Source organism: Canis lupus, chromosome 13, assembly GCF_003254725.2.
Source record: "Canis lupus dingo isolate Sandy chromosome 13, ASM325472v2, whole genome shotgun sequence".
Taxonomy (NCBI): Eukaryota; Metazoa; Chordata; class Mammalia; order Carnivora; family Canidae; genus Canis; species Canis lupus.
This window is the reverse complement of record NC_064255.1, coordinates 38,887,766-38,903,209: the sequence shown is the minus strand read 5'-3', so window position 1 is coordinate 38,903,209 and position 15,444 is coordinate 38,887,766. Positions and strand designations below refer to the sequence as shown.

General features: G+C 52.8%; 1 protein-coding gene across 4 annotated transcripts in view; it reads right to left on the bottom strand.

Annotated features, from left to right (window-relative positions):
* LIMCH1 (LIM and calponin homology domains 1) overlaps positions 1–5,520 on the bottom strand; it is a 296,259-nt gene extending 290,739 nt beyond the window's left edge. For 3 of the 4 annotated variants that reach the window (XM_035713987.2, XM_035713995.2, XM_035714024.2), the window contains exon 1: positions 5,343–5,520. In XM_035713987.2, the coding sequence (XP_035569880.2) occupies positions 5,343–5,438 (96 nt within the window). In that variant the 5' untranslated portion in view covers positions 5,439–5,520. The remainder of the gene's footprint in view (positions 1–5,342) is intronic. The other variant, XM_025450636.3, reaches the window with a different exon arrangement.
* Between the last annotated feature and the right edge of the window lie 9,924 nt (positions 5,521–15,444).

Below are 15,444 nucleotides of genomic sequence, written 5' to 3'. Positions count from 1 at the left end.
AGGGCACCCAGGTGGCTCAGTGGTTGGGCATCTGCCTTGGGCTCAGGGCGTGACCCCGGGGTCCTGGGATCGAGTCCTGCCTCGGGCTCCCCGCAGGGAGCCTGTTTCTCCCTCCGCCTGGGTCTCTGCCTTTGTCTGTATCTCTCAGGAATAAATAAATAAAATAAGAAAGAAAGAGAAGGCAAGAGAGAGGAAGGAAGGAAGGAAGGAGGGAAGGAAGGAAGGAAGGGAGGGTGCTTTAATTAAGTCCTACTTCCGCCAATTACTTAAAGGTTTGGGCAAGATACTTGATCTCAGGGCCTCAATTTTCTCGCCTGTAAATGGGGGTAACAGTAGTACTCACTTAGAAGGGATTCACGGAGACGTAGACGCCGCAGCCCGGTGCCCGGCACATAGTAGGCACTCAGCAGACACCAGCTTTTATCCTTGCGGGCATCAGCTTCGCACCATCATCACCCTGGTACCCTAACTGCAACACCCTTCAATTGCAGAAGGGTCCAGAGCAAAGAGAGAAGCGGCCAGGCCAAGTGGCAGGCGCTGCCTGGCCCCACCGAGCACGGACTGCCACCCATGGGATCACAGCCAGATGTCCGCATCACGGCTCCATTGTCACCCACCGGCGGAGCAGGGAGGCCAAGAGACCCAGTGGCTGGGAACACACGCCCCGCCCTACCCCCCCTTGGTGGCCAGAGCTCAATCTTGCATGTGGAGCTCGCCCGGCCCGGATGCAAACTCGGTTTCCAGGGAGATGCCGGGGAAAGAAGCGCCAGCCCCACCTCCTATTCCAATCGCCTTTCCCCAAATGTGTGGGACCGCACTGTTCCCCTACCACGTGACAGCATTGTGCCCGAGCCGCTGGTCTACAAACGGGCCCGATTATTCCCGTCCTTGGGAGAAAGATGCTGCCCGCCTTAATTTACATATGTATTCAGACCCTCCTCCTCTCCTGACCTAGCAGAAGAGGTTTCCTGGGTCTTCCTCAGCTCCCGGGCCCCACAGGCACCTGCCAAGCCACAGCTCCGCTGCAGCAGCAAGAAGACTCATCATGTCCCCACAGAGGTGGGGAACTTGAATCAGCAGAGAACTCAGGGCACGTGTTCGCTCGTCACTACACGGCGAACCTCACGTGTTACCGGCCGCTAAATGCGAGGCTCTCTCAAAGGCTACGCCTGAGGGCTCCCCACGGCCAAACAATACACCCCTCTCAGCCTGGGGGGTCAGGGACCCTGGCGCCTTTCACCTTCAACGTCAGGTCCCAGCGGAGTCGGAGAACGATTCTACATGGGCGGGGGGGGGGGGCATGACCCAAAGCGGTGATCGGATCCCTCCCGGTCTCACGCACTGGGTCACAGATCAGATCGCATTCAGCACCGGGCCCCACGGGCAGGCTGTGACGAGAGCTAAGGGAGCCCAGACACTCCTGAGCCGCGTTAATTCGCAGGCCCTCCCCAAAGGCCTGGCAACCTGTTCCAAATCACAACTGAAACCAAGCTGAAGGGGCATCTGTCTCTCCAGAAAGGGTTTGGCACCGCAGAGCAGAGCTACAGATTAGAACCGATAAATACTGCTGTGGGCAGAGAGGCAAAGGCCGGGCGGGGCCGGCGGGGGCGGGGTGCGGGGGGGCGGTGGTTACCAAGAAAATGAGGATCCTCAAGAGAAAAAGAAAAAAAAGAAAGGAAGGAAGGAAGGGAAATAGAGGCAGGGGTTCTTTTTTTCCTACCAGGAACAGATACAACTTGAGCCAACAAGACCATGCAACCAGGGAGGGGGCTATTCACACTCAGTCCCTTTTTGTACAATGACTGGGTCGTGCGCACGAGGACAGGCGCTAAGCCTCTGCTTGGAGTTGCGGGACGAGCCTCGGCCTTAAGCGCAGATGCTCGACACGAGGTTGAGGGATCTATTTTCTAAGCCTCCCTGGACCAACGGGATCATTTCAGGAGTAGATATGACTGGTTGTGCTCGGATCCCCTAAATCGCTCTGAATGCAAGGTGTCGGAGCATCTACTTAACTTCTAGGCCGGGTATCGGGAGCCTAGAAGTTAAGTAGATGAGAATGGAATGAGGCCAGTGTGTAAATCAAGTTGTATTTCTTTACAGTAAGAAACTTAGGGTCCTGAAGATTCTCTTCCGAAAACAGCAGTAGGAAAGACCGCAACGACGGCGGTCACAGGGGTGTTGGTGATGATGGTAGTGACGGTGGGAAGAAACAGCCAAAGAACCCATTAAGGGTCCTACCACCAACCGTCCCACTGGTACTCTCCCACCCACTTAGAATATGTTAACTTCTTTAACTCTCACAGCAGTCCCAGGGGTGGGTACGCTGTTCCTACGAGGCGCCCCCGTTTCATGGACGCTTTCGATGACATCTTTGGGATTTTTGCTGCTGTTAAGCACTCAAGCCGGCTTTCAAAGAAAATGATTCAGAACCAAAAGGAGAGGAAACGCAGCGTGACCAAGGGCACACAGCTAGCAGGCCACAGCCCCGGGATCCAGATCCAGGCTGCCCAGTTCCAGAGTCGGACCTCCCAATCCCTATGCTGTCCTAACTGCCCCTTTGTTGAGGAAGGCCCTTCTAGAAAAGGAATGTGGAAGGAAGTCAGGACCCCGTCTGCTGGTGGCCACAATCAATACTGGAAGCCTGCCCCTAAACCCACATTAAGACATGCAGCCTTGGGACCCCTGGGTGGCTCAGTGGTTGAGCGTCTGCCTTTGGCTCAGGGAGTGATCCCCAAGTTACGGGATCGAGTCCCATGTCGGGGTCCCTGCAGGGAGCCTGCTTCTCCCTCGGCCTGTGCCTCTGCCTCTCTCTGTGTCTATCACGAATAAATAAATAAAATCTTAAAAAAAAAAAAAAGACATGCGGCCTGCTTCTGCAGCTGTAAGGGGAAAAAAGGCACCGTGTTATGGGGTTGACCCCAATTCCGGCTCTCCCCTCTGCCAGCTGAGGTGGAAGCAGCAGTTCCCAGGCCACCGCTTCCTGCCAGTCACGCCGCCTGCCCAGAGCCAAGGCCGAGAAATTCCTCACTAACGAGTGAGCTCGGGGAGCTTTTCCCTTGAGCCTCTATTAAGAATGAGTCTCTTCTCGCCAACCCATGACTCAAGGAAGACCAAGGGCTGCAGGGAAAGACAAGCTGCAAAGTTTGTTTATTAACCTGCTGCACCCAAGGGAACATTTTTCTGAAAGGGTGAAATTCCTGACTACTCAAAGGGAGGGGGAGGGTGTGGGGGGCCTGGAGGGGAGGGGAGCGTGTGGGAAACTTAATCACCGACCCAACAAAAGTGGAAAACAAAGCCCTTCCAATGAGGATGTTGCCGAAGACAATGGGGCCCCTAAAGGAGATGCAATTGTCTCGAGATAACAATCCACCGAGGCTTTCGGCTCCTCTGAGTACCACGTTATCGCCCCAGGAGCCCAGGAATCTTTGTTTGCCGGCCAGTGCACCCAGAACCATCTGTTAGGGCTCCGGGATCCCCGCTCCGCAGACGCGACATTTACATCTCAAGAGGAACGTCCGGGAAGGAAGAGGGGAGGTCGCTATCTGTCCCTGGAGCAAATACCTTTCTACCGGCCCGGGAGGGGAAGCTCTCCTTTCCCAGAAACCGAACTCCGCAACTGAAAGGAGATAGGCCGCTTCAATAATGCACGCGCCCAGTGGAGCCCAGCAGAGCCCAGGCCGCCCGTCCGAGCCCACGGCCCACGGTGGGCCCGCCAGCAACGCCGGGCGTCCGCGGGGCCCAGCGGGGCTCGGCCTTCCGGGGGAAGCCCTTCTTCTGCTGGAAACCAGTGGAACCAGGACAAAAGCTGCTCTCCTGTGCCGCGTCACGTCTGGCCTGCCATGTGCCACCCCTCCAAAACAGACCGTGGTCCCTCCACCCCGGGCTGAAGGCCACGCCGCAGGCCCTGATCTAGGTGGGGCTGTAACCGTCCAGACATGAGGGCGTTCGGGGACGTGTGCACTGAAGACGTGTGCACTTTCCTGCGTGGAATTTATACGCCGACCGCCCGTCTTCTAGGTAGACTCTACCAATTACAATTTGTACAATTACGAGTTACGGTGCAGGATATTGAGGGTAAGTAAACCACTCGCCTTCAAGACCTGCAAGATTGCTCCGCTCTGCTACCCTCCCCTCACCTCCCACCACGTCCAAAATCTCTCCTGAGGATATTTTTAATATTTTAAAACTTTAATATTTTAAAGGTCCAGAACACACACACACACACACACACACACACACACAATACAGCCCTCCAACTCCCAACTAAGCCAGTGACTACAAACGTGTCCTGTGTGTCCCGTGAGCCCAAGGATTCAGCACAGACAGCACCTGTCACACCCCACGCCCTTCCAGCCGCATATTGAAATTTAAAAGCCTGGGTCTTTCCCTCATCTCGTCATGTGCCAACGAAGTAGGAGACGTGTATGACTGGGGCTTTTGTCAACGGAGCCTCACGTTCAGTCTTGTCTCTTTGACCCTATTTTTAAATGCATGCTTCCAAGCTGTGCCTAAGGCTCATGCTTGAAGCAAGTGACCCTCCGAGGGGCAGGGCTCCTGCGGGGGCCTGAGAGCGGCAGGGGGGGTGCAGGCCGCTGGCAGAGTCCCATCTGCACCCACCCCCCAGCTCTGGGGAGCTGCTGGGCTGCAGGGGTGTCACGGAGCGGCGGCCTGGGTCCTCGCAGGCTTCGCAGCCGCACCTCCTCCCCCGACTGTCCGCGAGCAGGGCTGTCACCGAGCGGAGGGTCACATTCGCCTTGCCAGGCCTCCCGCAAGGCCGCCCAGGATCCCAGGGGGTCACCTTGCCCCTCGCGCCCTCCGAGGCCCGATCCCCCCGCACACGCCATCCTGGCGGCGCCGGGCCAGCGAGCTGCACCGACAGAGACGCCGAGCGTCGGCCCCGAGCTCCAGGGATTCCCGGCGCCACCCGGTCACCCGAGAAGCGCAGTGCGCGGCGGGGACGCCCGGGGCGCGCGGTGGGGCGGGCAGGTGGGTGCTGCGGGCTCCGGGCCCGGCCTCGCACCTGACCCGCAGGACCCGGCCCGGGGGCGCGGCGGGCAGGACGCGGGCAGGACCCCGAGTGCGCGGGGCGCGGGGAGGGAGGAAGGGAGGGAAGGATGGAGGGAGGGAGGGAGGCGCCCTGCCCCCGCGCACCGCCCGGCTGCGGCGCCCCTCGTTCACGCCCGCCCGCCCGCCCGCCGGGAGGATGGCTCGGAGCCGCCGGCGAAGGAACCAGGGAGGGAGCGGGGAGAGAGCGGGGGCCTGGACCTGCCGGACACGGTGCGTGTGCGCGGGTCGGGCCTCGGGCGCCCCTGCAAGGCCTCCCGCCAGCCGGGGGCACCTACCTCGATCCACTTCTGCGCCTCGCAGAAAGCGGGCTCGGGGGGCGGCTCCGGCTGCAGAGGCTGAAGGGCTTCCAGCCCCAGGGCGGGACAAGCCATTTGCGAAGCCCGCGTGCACTCGAGCGCTGGGCCGCCGGGATGAGCACAGCCGCCGCCGCCGCCGCCGCCGCAGGAGCGCGCCCCGCCCCCGCCCGCCCGCCCGGCGCCCCGCCCCGCCCCGGCCCCGCCCCCGGCCCCGCCCCTACCTACCCCCGCCGCCCGGCCTCCGCGCCCCAGGCCTGTCCCAGGCGCCCCGCCCCGGCCCCGCCCCCGGCCCGCCCTCCCGCCTGGCGCCCCGCCCCCGCCCGCCCCGGCCTCCGCGCACCGAGGCCTGTCCCAGCCGCCCCAGTCCCGCCCACCCGCCCCTAGCCCCGCCCATGGCCCAGCCCCGCCCCCTCTCGCCCAGGCCCCCAGGACTCCGCCGCAGCTGTGCCCCCGCCGCCCGGCCTCCGCGCCCCGGCCTGTCCCAGGCGCCCCGCCCCGGCCCCGCCCCCGGCCCGCCCCTCCCGCACCGGCCTCCCCGCACCGAGGCCTGTCCCAGCCGCCCCAGCCCCGCCCACCCGCCCCTAGCCCCGCACCTGGCCCTAGCCCCGCCCCCTCTCGCCCAGGCCCCCAGGACGCCGCCGCAGGCCCGCGCCGCCCGGCCTCCGCTCCCCAGGCCTGTCCCAGGCGCCCCGCCCAGGCCTCGCCCCCGGCCCGCCCCTCCCGCCTGGCGCCCCGCCCCCGGCCCCGCCCCCTCCCGCACCGGCCTCCCCGCACCGAGGCTTGTCCCAGCAGCCCCAGCTCCGCCCACCCGCCCCTAGCCCCGCCCATGGCCCAGCCCCGCCCCCTCTCGCCCAGGCCCCCAGGACTCCGCGCCGCCCGGCGGCTCCGCTCCCCAGACCTGTCCCAGGCGCCCCGCCCCGCCCCTGGCCACGCCCCTCGCCACGCCCCGGGCACGCCCTGGTCCCGCCCCTCCGCCGTCGCCACGCCCCGGCCCCGCCCCCTCCAGCCTTCGCCCCGCCCGGCGCAGGCCCCGGACCCCGCTGCTGTGCCCGCCGCCCGGCCTCCGCGCCCCGCCCCCGGCCTCACCGCCTCCGGCCGCTCCGCCCCGGCAGGGGAGGCTGTCGGCTACCGACTGAAAATACCCGGGCGGGGCTGTGTGTGGGGTCCCCTCCCGCCGCCCCGCGCACCTGCCGCCCCCCCCGTGCCCCCCGCGGGAAGAGCTGCCCCAGCCCACCCTGCTGCGGGGAGCGCCCTGTTGACCCCTGAGCCCAGTGAGGGCGCCGGGCCCGGGGCTGCGCTGGGGACCGAGAGGAACCAGGGACTCGGGGGCAGGCGGGGGCAGGCGAGGTCCCGCCCAGGCCGTGCCCCGGTCCCGGGGTCCAGCCCCCTCGGGCTCCCCGCGGGCCTGCTCCTCCCTGGGCTGGGTCTCTGCCCCTCTCTGGGTGTCTCAGGACTAAATAAATCTTTAAAGATCTTAAAAAAAAAAAAAAAGGAAGGTCATTGTGGAGACCCCTGCGTTAAGATAAACCGTGACCCGGCCGAGGGCGGGAGGTCAGGGAGAAGGAGGAGAGGGGAGCGGGGTGTTTGTGCGGCCCTACACCCTGGCCTGCGGTCCCCTGCAGCCCCCGGGCCTACAGCTCCGGCTGGGGCCTGTCCTTGGTTCTCGGAAGCCCCGGGTCACCTCTTGGGCCAACCCGGCTCCCAGGCCAGGTACTGGTGAAGGCCTCCCCACCTTACTGTGCCCCCCACCCACCTCCCCCAACGCTGTCCTGATAAATTGGACCCCTCCTTGAGCAGCCCGGCCGCCTGTTTTGCTAGGGAGCCCAATCTGACCGTCACAGGCCTTTCTGATAAGGCGAACTGAGGAGGTGACGGGCGGGAAAGGTGTTAATCATGTAGCAATCAGGGGAGATAATTCCGGGCACGTGCAAAGGCCTTGAGATAGGAATGAGCCTGGTGGGGGCCGAGGAAGCCAGGGCGGGCCTGCAGACTAGGCCCGGGTGAGGAGGGAACAGGACCCTAGAGAGGCCTCAGGCTAGGCCAGGCCCGGGCGGGGAAGGGGGCCAGGCCCGGCCGGCAGGGATTTACGGCGTGGGCATCCCCCGGTGAGCACAGTAGTCTGAGCCAACTTAAAGCAAGTGGGTTCACCTCTTAGCCTGGCTGATGGCAGGAGGGGCTGCCCAGGGCCGGAAGCCCGTGGGTGCCCCCTATTCAGGGTCCAAGTGTAGCTTAGTTTAGTCCCAATTCTGCAGCTTTCACAGGGGAAAAGAACAAAAAGCAGGCCTGAAATTCCACCATGACGGGCTGTGGAGTCAGACAGCTTTCAGTTTATTTACTCTTAAAACACTCAGATGGCACTTGCGTAGTGCTTGGTGCCGGTCTAAGTGCATAACAAACAATCGGCTAGCTCGTTCCCTCTTCCAACCGGGTCACCTAGACCATTATCCGCCCTGCAGGGAACTAGGAGAAGGGGGGGTCCCCACAGCTGGTGAGCACCAAAGCCCAGATTCAGTCCAGACAGCCAAGTGCCAGATACGCCCTTAAGCACACACCACGCTCCTGGCCGCCCGGGCCGGCCCCTGCCGCTGATGATGTGTGCCTCAGTTTCCTCACTGCAGTGAGGTTGAAATGGCAACCGTCCGGCAGAATGACTGTGAGAAGAGAGCAGCCTTTCTGAATGTGCAAGGGCCACCGCCGGGGCTGGCACACAGTGCCCAGTGTCTGCGAGCACCCCTTCCCTCCCGTCTTCCAGAAGGGACGGAAGGGACAAATTATAAAGAGGAGGAAGGAAGACAAGCTGAGGAAAGGGGCTAATAAAATATGTTGTCAGAGGGATGAACTTGGCTCCACAGAGAAACACGCCCAAGTGAATAATTCACAAGCAGACTCCAGCAGGCCAATGGGAGAGGCCGCTTCCCTGGCAGGGAGCAAGTGCGAGGCGCAGCCGGCGACCCAAATGCCATAGCGCAATCAGTTTGAAAGTGATTTCTTTTTTAAGATTTTATTTATTCATGAGACACAGATAGAGGCAGAGCCACAGGCAGAGGGAGAAGCAGGCTCCATGCAGGGAGCCCGACGCGAGACTCGATCCCAGGAGCCTGGGGTCACAGCCTGAGCCGAAGGCAGGCGCCCAACCACTGAGCCCCCAGGGGCCCCAAAAATGAATTCATTAAGGTGAATGCATCATATCTGTAAAATACCCGCTGTCGAAACGGCTTTCAAACTAAAACAGGTTTTTCTTTCAATGAAAACACTTTTCAAGTCTTTTAAGATTTTGTTTTGTTTTTTAAGGTTCATAATCACACTATAACCCCTACTTTTCCCGGACTCTCTGGCCAATAAGAAATTCATCCAGATTACCAAAGACTGAGGACCGCCATGGAGTTCAAACCTAGCGCCGTCACCAAAGACAGCTTCAAATCATCGTTAAGCAGCTACTGTGTATGAGACTGTGCTAACATCGGAGGAATCCACAGGGGGACACAGGCATTTTCCTTTAGGGGCTAATCATTTCGTTCCTGAAACAACACTTTCACCTCTGTATGATGTAGTTTTCAGATATAAAAGTAATATACACCCACAGGAGAAAATTTGAAAACGGTGAAAATTCGAAAACGGTGATGAAGACACCAAATCCACAATTCAAAGGTCATCACTCCTTGGAGGGTATGGAGCAACATTTTGGTTGAAAAAAAAAATAACCGTAAGATGAGGTTCTCTGTGATAAATGCCAGATGAAGGGGATAGTGTATTCAAAGAGCGTGGTGTTTTTTTAGTGAGATTTATTGAGATTTCACTCACATGCTGTTTTCTAGTATATTCACTGGGGCAACAATCACTGCAGTTAATTTTGGAACATTTTGGTTTCTCCAAAAAGACACCCCATAGTCTTTAGCTGTCACCTCCCCAAACTCCCCAGGCCCATGAGTCCTAATCTACTTCCTGCCTTTATAAATTTGCCTCTTCAGGGCGTTTCACAGAAATGGATTATACAACATGTGGTCCTTTGAGTATCGCTTCTCTCACTCGGAATAATGTTTTCAAGGTTCATCCAAGAAGCTGCACGTATCAATACTTTATTCCTTTTTATGGGCAAATAATAGCCCGTTGTTTGGGCGTGCCACATTTTGTGTATCTGTTCATCAGCTGATAGACATGTGGGTTCTTTTCACTTTTCAGTGATTGTGAATAATCCTGCAGGAAACATTCATGTGCAAGTGTTTGGACCCACGTTTTCATTTGTCTTGGTGAGTGCCTAGTGGAATCACTGGGTCCCACAATGGTTCTATGTTTAACCTGGTGACCTACCAGACCCGTTGTCCAAAATGACTGCACCATTCTGACGTTCCCGCCGGCGAATGGTCAACACCTACCTCCTGGTCAACACTTGCTATTTTCTGATTTTTTTTTACTATAGCTCTCTTAGTGGACGTGACGTGGTCTCTCCTGCGGTTTTTTTTTTTTTTTTGATACCAAGAAGGCTTTTTTTTTAATTTATTTATTTATGATAGTCACAGAGAGAGAAAGAGAGAGGCAGAGACACAGGCAGAGGGAGAAGCAGGCTCCATGCACCGGGAGCCCGATGTGGGATTCGATCCCGGGTCTCCAGGATCGCGCCCTGAGCCAAAGGCAGGCGCCAAACCGCTGCGCCACCCAGGGATCCCCCTCTCCTTGCGGTTTAAACTTGTATTTGCCTGGTGCCTAATGATGTTGAGCATCTTTTCATGTACCATCGGCCATTTGCACATCTTCTTGGGAGAAATGTCTATTCATATCTTTGTTCACTTTTTTTAATTGAGTCATTTCTCTTTTTATCATTGAGTTGTACGAATTCTTTGTGTATTCTAGCTAGGAGTCCCTTATCAGATCTATAATTTGCAAATGTTTTCTTCCATCCTGTGTGTTGACTTTTCACTTTTTTGATGCTGTCCTTTGAAGCAGAAAAATTTTTTATTTTAATGAGTCTAAGGTATCGATTTTTTCCTTTTGCTGCTTGTGCTTTGGGTGTCATGCCTAATCCAGGGGCATGGAGATTTATGCCAACGCTGCTTCTAACAGTTGTATAGTTATGACTCTTACATTTTGATCTTTGGCCCATTTTTAGCTATTTTTTACAAAAGCGTGGGTTTTGAGGTCACACAGACTGGATGTGATAGTCTGGGTCTTCTGAGAAGTGGACACCACGAAGGAGTCAGAGGTGCAAGGATTTCATTAGGAAAGTGACTTTGAGAGAAGATGCTGGGCAAGCAGTCAGAGCACAATGCAAGTGCGCTGAGGTGGCACTTGATGGGATGAGCACTGGGTATTATTCTATATGTTGGCAAATTGAACACCAATACAAAATAAATTTATTTTAAAAAAAGAAGGGGGAGGAGGTCAGGCAGGGTCAGCCTGGGCTGCTCGCAGTCGAGGCAGTGCTGGCGGGAGGCCGTGAGCCTCTCTGCCCCAGGAGTGGAGCCTGCCTCCCTGTCCCTGCGGCCGTTGGTGGCTGGCTGGGAGCAGCCCGAGGAAGGCGGGGCTCTGTGCCAACGTGCAAAGGACTTCCGAGCATGGCAGCTGGGCCATTGGTCAGGTAAGCTCCCGGAAGGGCGCACTTTACAGCAGCCACACTCGGGTTCGAATCCAGCCCCGACGCTCATTACATTACAGGAGTGAAAATGCTCTTTGGCCTTTCTGGGTCCTCAGTTTTACTGATAAAGCATCTGCTTCCTTGCCTGCCGCTTAGAAATCAATGGATAATAATGACTTTGAGACATCGTGTGTTGAAATATGTATGCTTATTAATATATAAAACAAGCTAACTCAACTGGACCAAGATTAACTCTAAATTTCACTGTGTAGAATAGTTTGGAGATTAATGGTTGGTGGTAGATAAGTGTACTAAATTTCTCATGCTCTGAAGTCTGACGTAAATGTCACCATTCTAGCAACTCCCTCAGAATTAGTCACCTCTTCTATGTTCCCATAATATGGGGGTGCTCAGCACAGCAAAGTAGGTGTGAGAATCTTTAAGGAGGGCTTTGAAAAATACTCTCAATTCATCATTGCTCTGATTTTTAAAGCCACTGAAGAACATGAATAACAATTTCAATTTCCCAGACTATGACTGACTAACTTTCCTGCTACAAAATTCCTGTAAATTCCACACAAAATAAATAAAATATTCCTTACATTAAGAGTGGAGCTCAAAAGAAATTAACAGATTCCACCAGGAGGCAAAATGGAAAGGGAAGATAAAACTAGAGGAGTAAATATGTGATTTCACCCTTGACTGTCCCATGGAAGGACAGTGCACACTAGCTGCTAGACTCAGAAACCTTGGGTTAGAGCTGTAGTACTGGAAGTTGAGGCCTTGTGCTTGAGCCATGTGGAGAATGCACCTGAGCAGCAATGCACACGCGTGCACACACATGCACACGCACACTAATCCCACAGAGAGAGACTAGACCAGAAAATATTTGACCACCACATAGGGAGACAATAAGGACGTTCCTTTGTCTTGACCTCCACTCTGGGTTGGGGGGATATTGGGAAACCTTCCTTGAGGGTATGTAAACCCTCAAAAAAAAGCCTAAATCCTAAAAAATGCCTAATCCTCTTTATAGACAACATGTACATGATCCAAGACCCCTCAAGCTAAGAGATTAATTTACAATTTGATCTAGGACTTCTTCGGCCTCTAGAAGAAGCAAATGTAAAGTCCCTTTGGAAGACATCCCTTCCAACTAAGCCTCATGGGACTCTCACAAATAAACCCTAATGGAGATGAGCTATCAATTTAAAAGTACTAAGTGCATGCAAAAACCATGTAACCTAAACAAAATTCAAGAGCCACAACAAAGAACCCAATTAGCTTTCCCAGAAATTCATTTAATACAGCGATCAAAATAAAGTTTCAGGGGATTGAAAACATAGAATAATGAATCCAAACAGAAGAAAATAACAAGACACAGAAAAAAGGACACAGCAACATGAACGAGTACGAGAAGAACAACTAGAAAACTGTAGTCCTAAGTTTAAAACACAAAGGACGGGTTAAAGTGTAAGCTAGACACAGGTGAAGAGAACATTTGTGAACTGGAAGATTGATCTCTGGAAATTATATGGAATGAAGCAGAGGAAAATAAGAAAAAGTACTAACGAATGGTTAAGAAAATACAAATTCCCCACAAAACAATTACTAGGAATTATAGAAGAGAATGGAGAAAATGAGGAGAGGTGGTATTTCAAAATATAATGGGTAGAATTTTTTTTAGAATTAATGAAATGCATGAATTATTAGATTCAGGAAGTATAATGAATCCTGAAAAACATATTACATATATTTAAAAGAGACATTATTTAATGACAATGAGAAATACTGTGATCGTGTATACCTCCTTTATACCTCCACCATAGCACGTGTAACACTGTACTGCGGTTGGATGTATAGTAGGGATCAGCCCTTTCCTTTGAGATTAGCACCGCCATGGCTTAGCACTGCTGGATGGGTGGATGGATGGATGGATGGATGGATAGATGGGTGGGATGGGCGGATGGATGAGTGGCTGAATGAATGACCATGGCCACATGGGACCTAGAACAAATAGGGTGAGCCAATCGATAGTGAAAGTCAACTACACTTCTAACATCCTCATTTTTAATCTTTTTAATTTTTCAGCTGCATTTTTTTCACAAAATTTTAAGAAGATTTTGTAAGAAAATGCAAGTAAAAATACTTCTGAACTATCGATCTTCTGGGTAGTGAGAAACTCCTTAAAGTCTGAAAAGTCATGTCATTCCTCAAGTCTTAAAATGTTTTTTTCAAAAAAAATTAAAATATAAATAAATAAATAAATAAGTAAATAAATAAATAAATAAATAAATAAAAATTTTTTTTTTCTTTCAAAGTTTCCTCCCTTCCATTTTCTTTCTTCTGGGACTTGTCTAGTGGAGCTGTTCCTCTCACCAGTTCCCCATGTCTCATTTTTTTCTCAGATTTTCCATGTCTTTGTCTTTCTGCTTGAAGTTCTGGGCAACTTCCTCAACCCTAGTTTCTAATCTTTCTGTTGAATTTTTAAGTTTCGGAACTCTAAGTTTATCACTAAGAGTTTTCTTGTGTTGAGTATTGCTTTTTCTCAGCAAAATATTCTTATTTTAGGAATATATTGACTTCTTAAACCTGAGTATCTTAGAAATTTTCATTTTTTTGAGGTGATGGAAATGTTTTGCATCTTCATGGATGCTGGTTATACAGCCATATAAATAGGTTAAAAATTAATAATCTGTATATTTAAGATCTGTGCATTTTAGTCTCTAAATTCTTCTCTTAAAAAACTGACTTTGCGGGACACCTGAGTGGCTCCGTGGTTGAGCGTCCATCTTTGGTTCAGGTCATGATCCGGGGTCCTGGGATCGAGTCCCACATCGGGCTCCCCACAGGGAGCCTGCCTCTCCCTCTGCCTGTGTCTCTGCCTCTTTCTCTGTGTCTCTCAGGAGTAAATAAATATAACCTTTAAAAAAAAAAAAAAACCTGACTTTATTGTTATGGGGGAACAAGAACAAGGGTAGATCTAGATTTTACTGGGCCTCAAGCTTCTACAAATTACGAATACAAAATTGGGTTTAAACATGATTATATTTATGATGATAGAATGATAAAGGAAATAAATTATAAATTTTGAGAGGCTATCCAATACTAGAACCATGACAAAATCCAGAAAAATAAAATTATTTTTGCTGATTGCCTGCCTGACACATGTCTGTACAGCTTTTTTCCTGCCTTTTTTGGGTTGTAATCTCTTTAATTACCTCTTCATATGATGTTTTCTATGATCACTTTCTGGAGAGAGAAGAGAGACTATGCCGTCTTGTGTCCTACATGGTAAATTCACATTTGGTTTGGCTTTTTTCACTGAAATTTTCCTTTATTAGACTTTATAACTCATGGTAGGAATAAATAAAATAGTAAAATCACAAAATACATTACAGAAAAGGCAAGAAAAAAGTAATAGATTAATATTTTTAGTTACATTACTATAATCTCTAAAATGGGGGAGAAAACACATGAAAAATTGATCCCAAAAAGTAAACTCTGCAAAGTCCAGAGGCTGATTTTCACTAAGAACAGCATTGCAGTAACTCAAGTTCTATTTCCTCATATTTACAATCGTCCTGCTATTATTGTGTATTAGAAGCTACGGTTTTACATGCCGAGTGTGTATTATCACAGGGGCTAGGGCCACACCGAAGTAAAGCTTGAAGTAAATTGGAATAATTCTGAACCTTTATGAACTTACTCTCAAAATAACACCTACCTGCGTCGATGTGTGTCTGGGGTGCCCTGGATACGTGGGAGTTTGTCAAACATGACTCCAATGTCGTCTATAATGCTTATTAAAGAACAGCTAACGTAAGATGGACTAACAAACTAATTTAAACTAATAATATTACATCTATTATGTTGTGAAACCTCAATAGCAACAGCAGTGATCGTTTTGAACTTAGACCAGCAGATGATTTTTTTTTAAGATTTTATTTATTTATTCATGAGAGACCCAGAGAGAGAGGCAGAGACACAGGCAGAGGGAGAAGCGGGCTCCACACAGGGAGCCCGATGGGGGACTCGATCTCGAGACCCCAGGGTCACCCCCTGAGCCGAAGGGAGATGCTCAACCCAGGTGCCCAGTAATGACCCATCTTAATTGCTCTTTGGATCAGCAGTTCTCACTGGCCACCTTGTCATCAGTGTCCCTGCGTAGTTACGTATGGAGCTCCATGTTACCTTCATCGTCAGCGCTTCGCGGTCATTCAGATGGGAACTTACGGGCATTCTGATGAGCTCTCAATCACATGATGCCCATGGGAAATGTGCAGCATGTTTACCGTCGTTTATGCTGCTTTATTAAGCCTACTTCTCATAGGCTGGAACTTCAGTTTTTCTAGGACCCATCGAGAAGCCAGGTCTCCCATTTATAACTTCCCCAGTCTGATGACGGAAAGCATCGTCCACAGGCTAGAGCCTGGCCGCACCTGGGTTTGTTTCTCCCGCACACCCGCATCCCAGGCGCCGGCACCGCAGGACACATACTGGCGTCTCGAT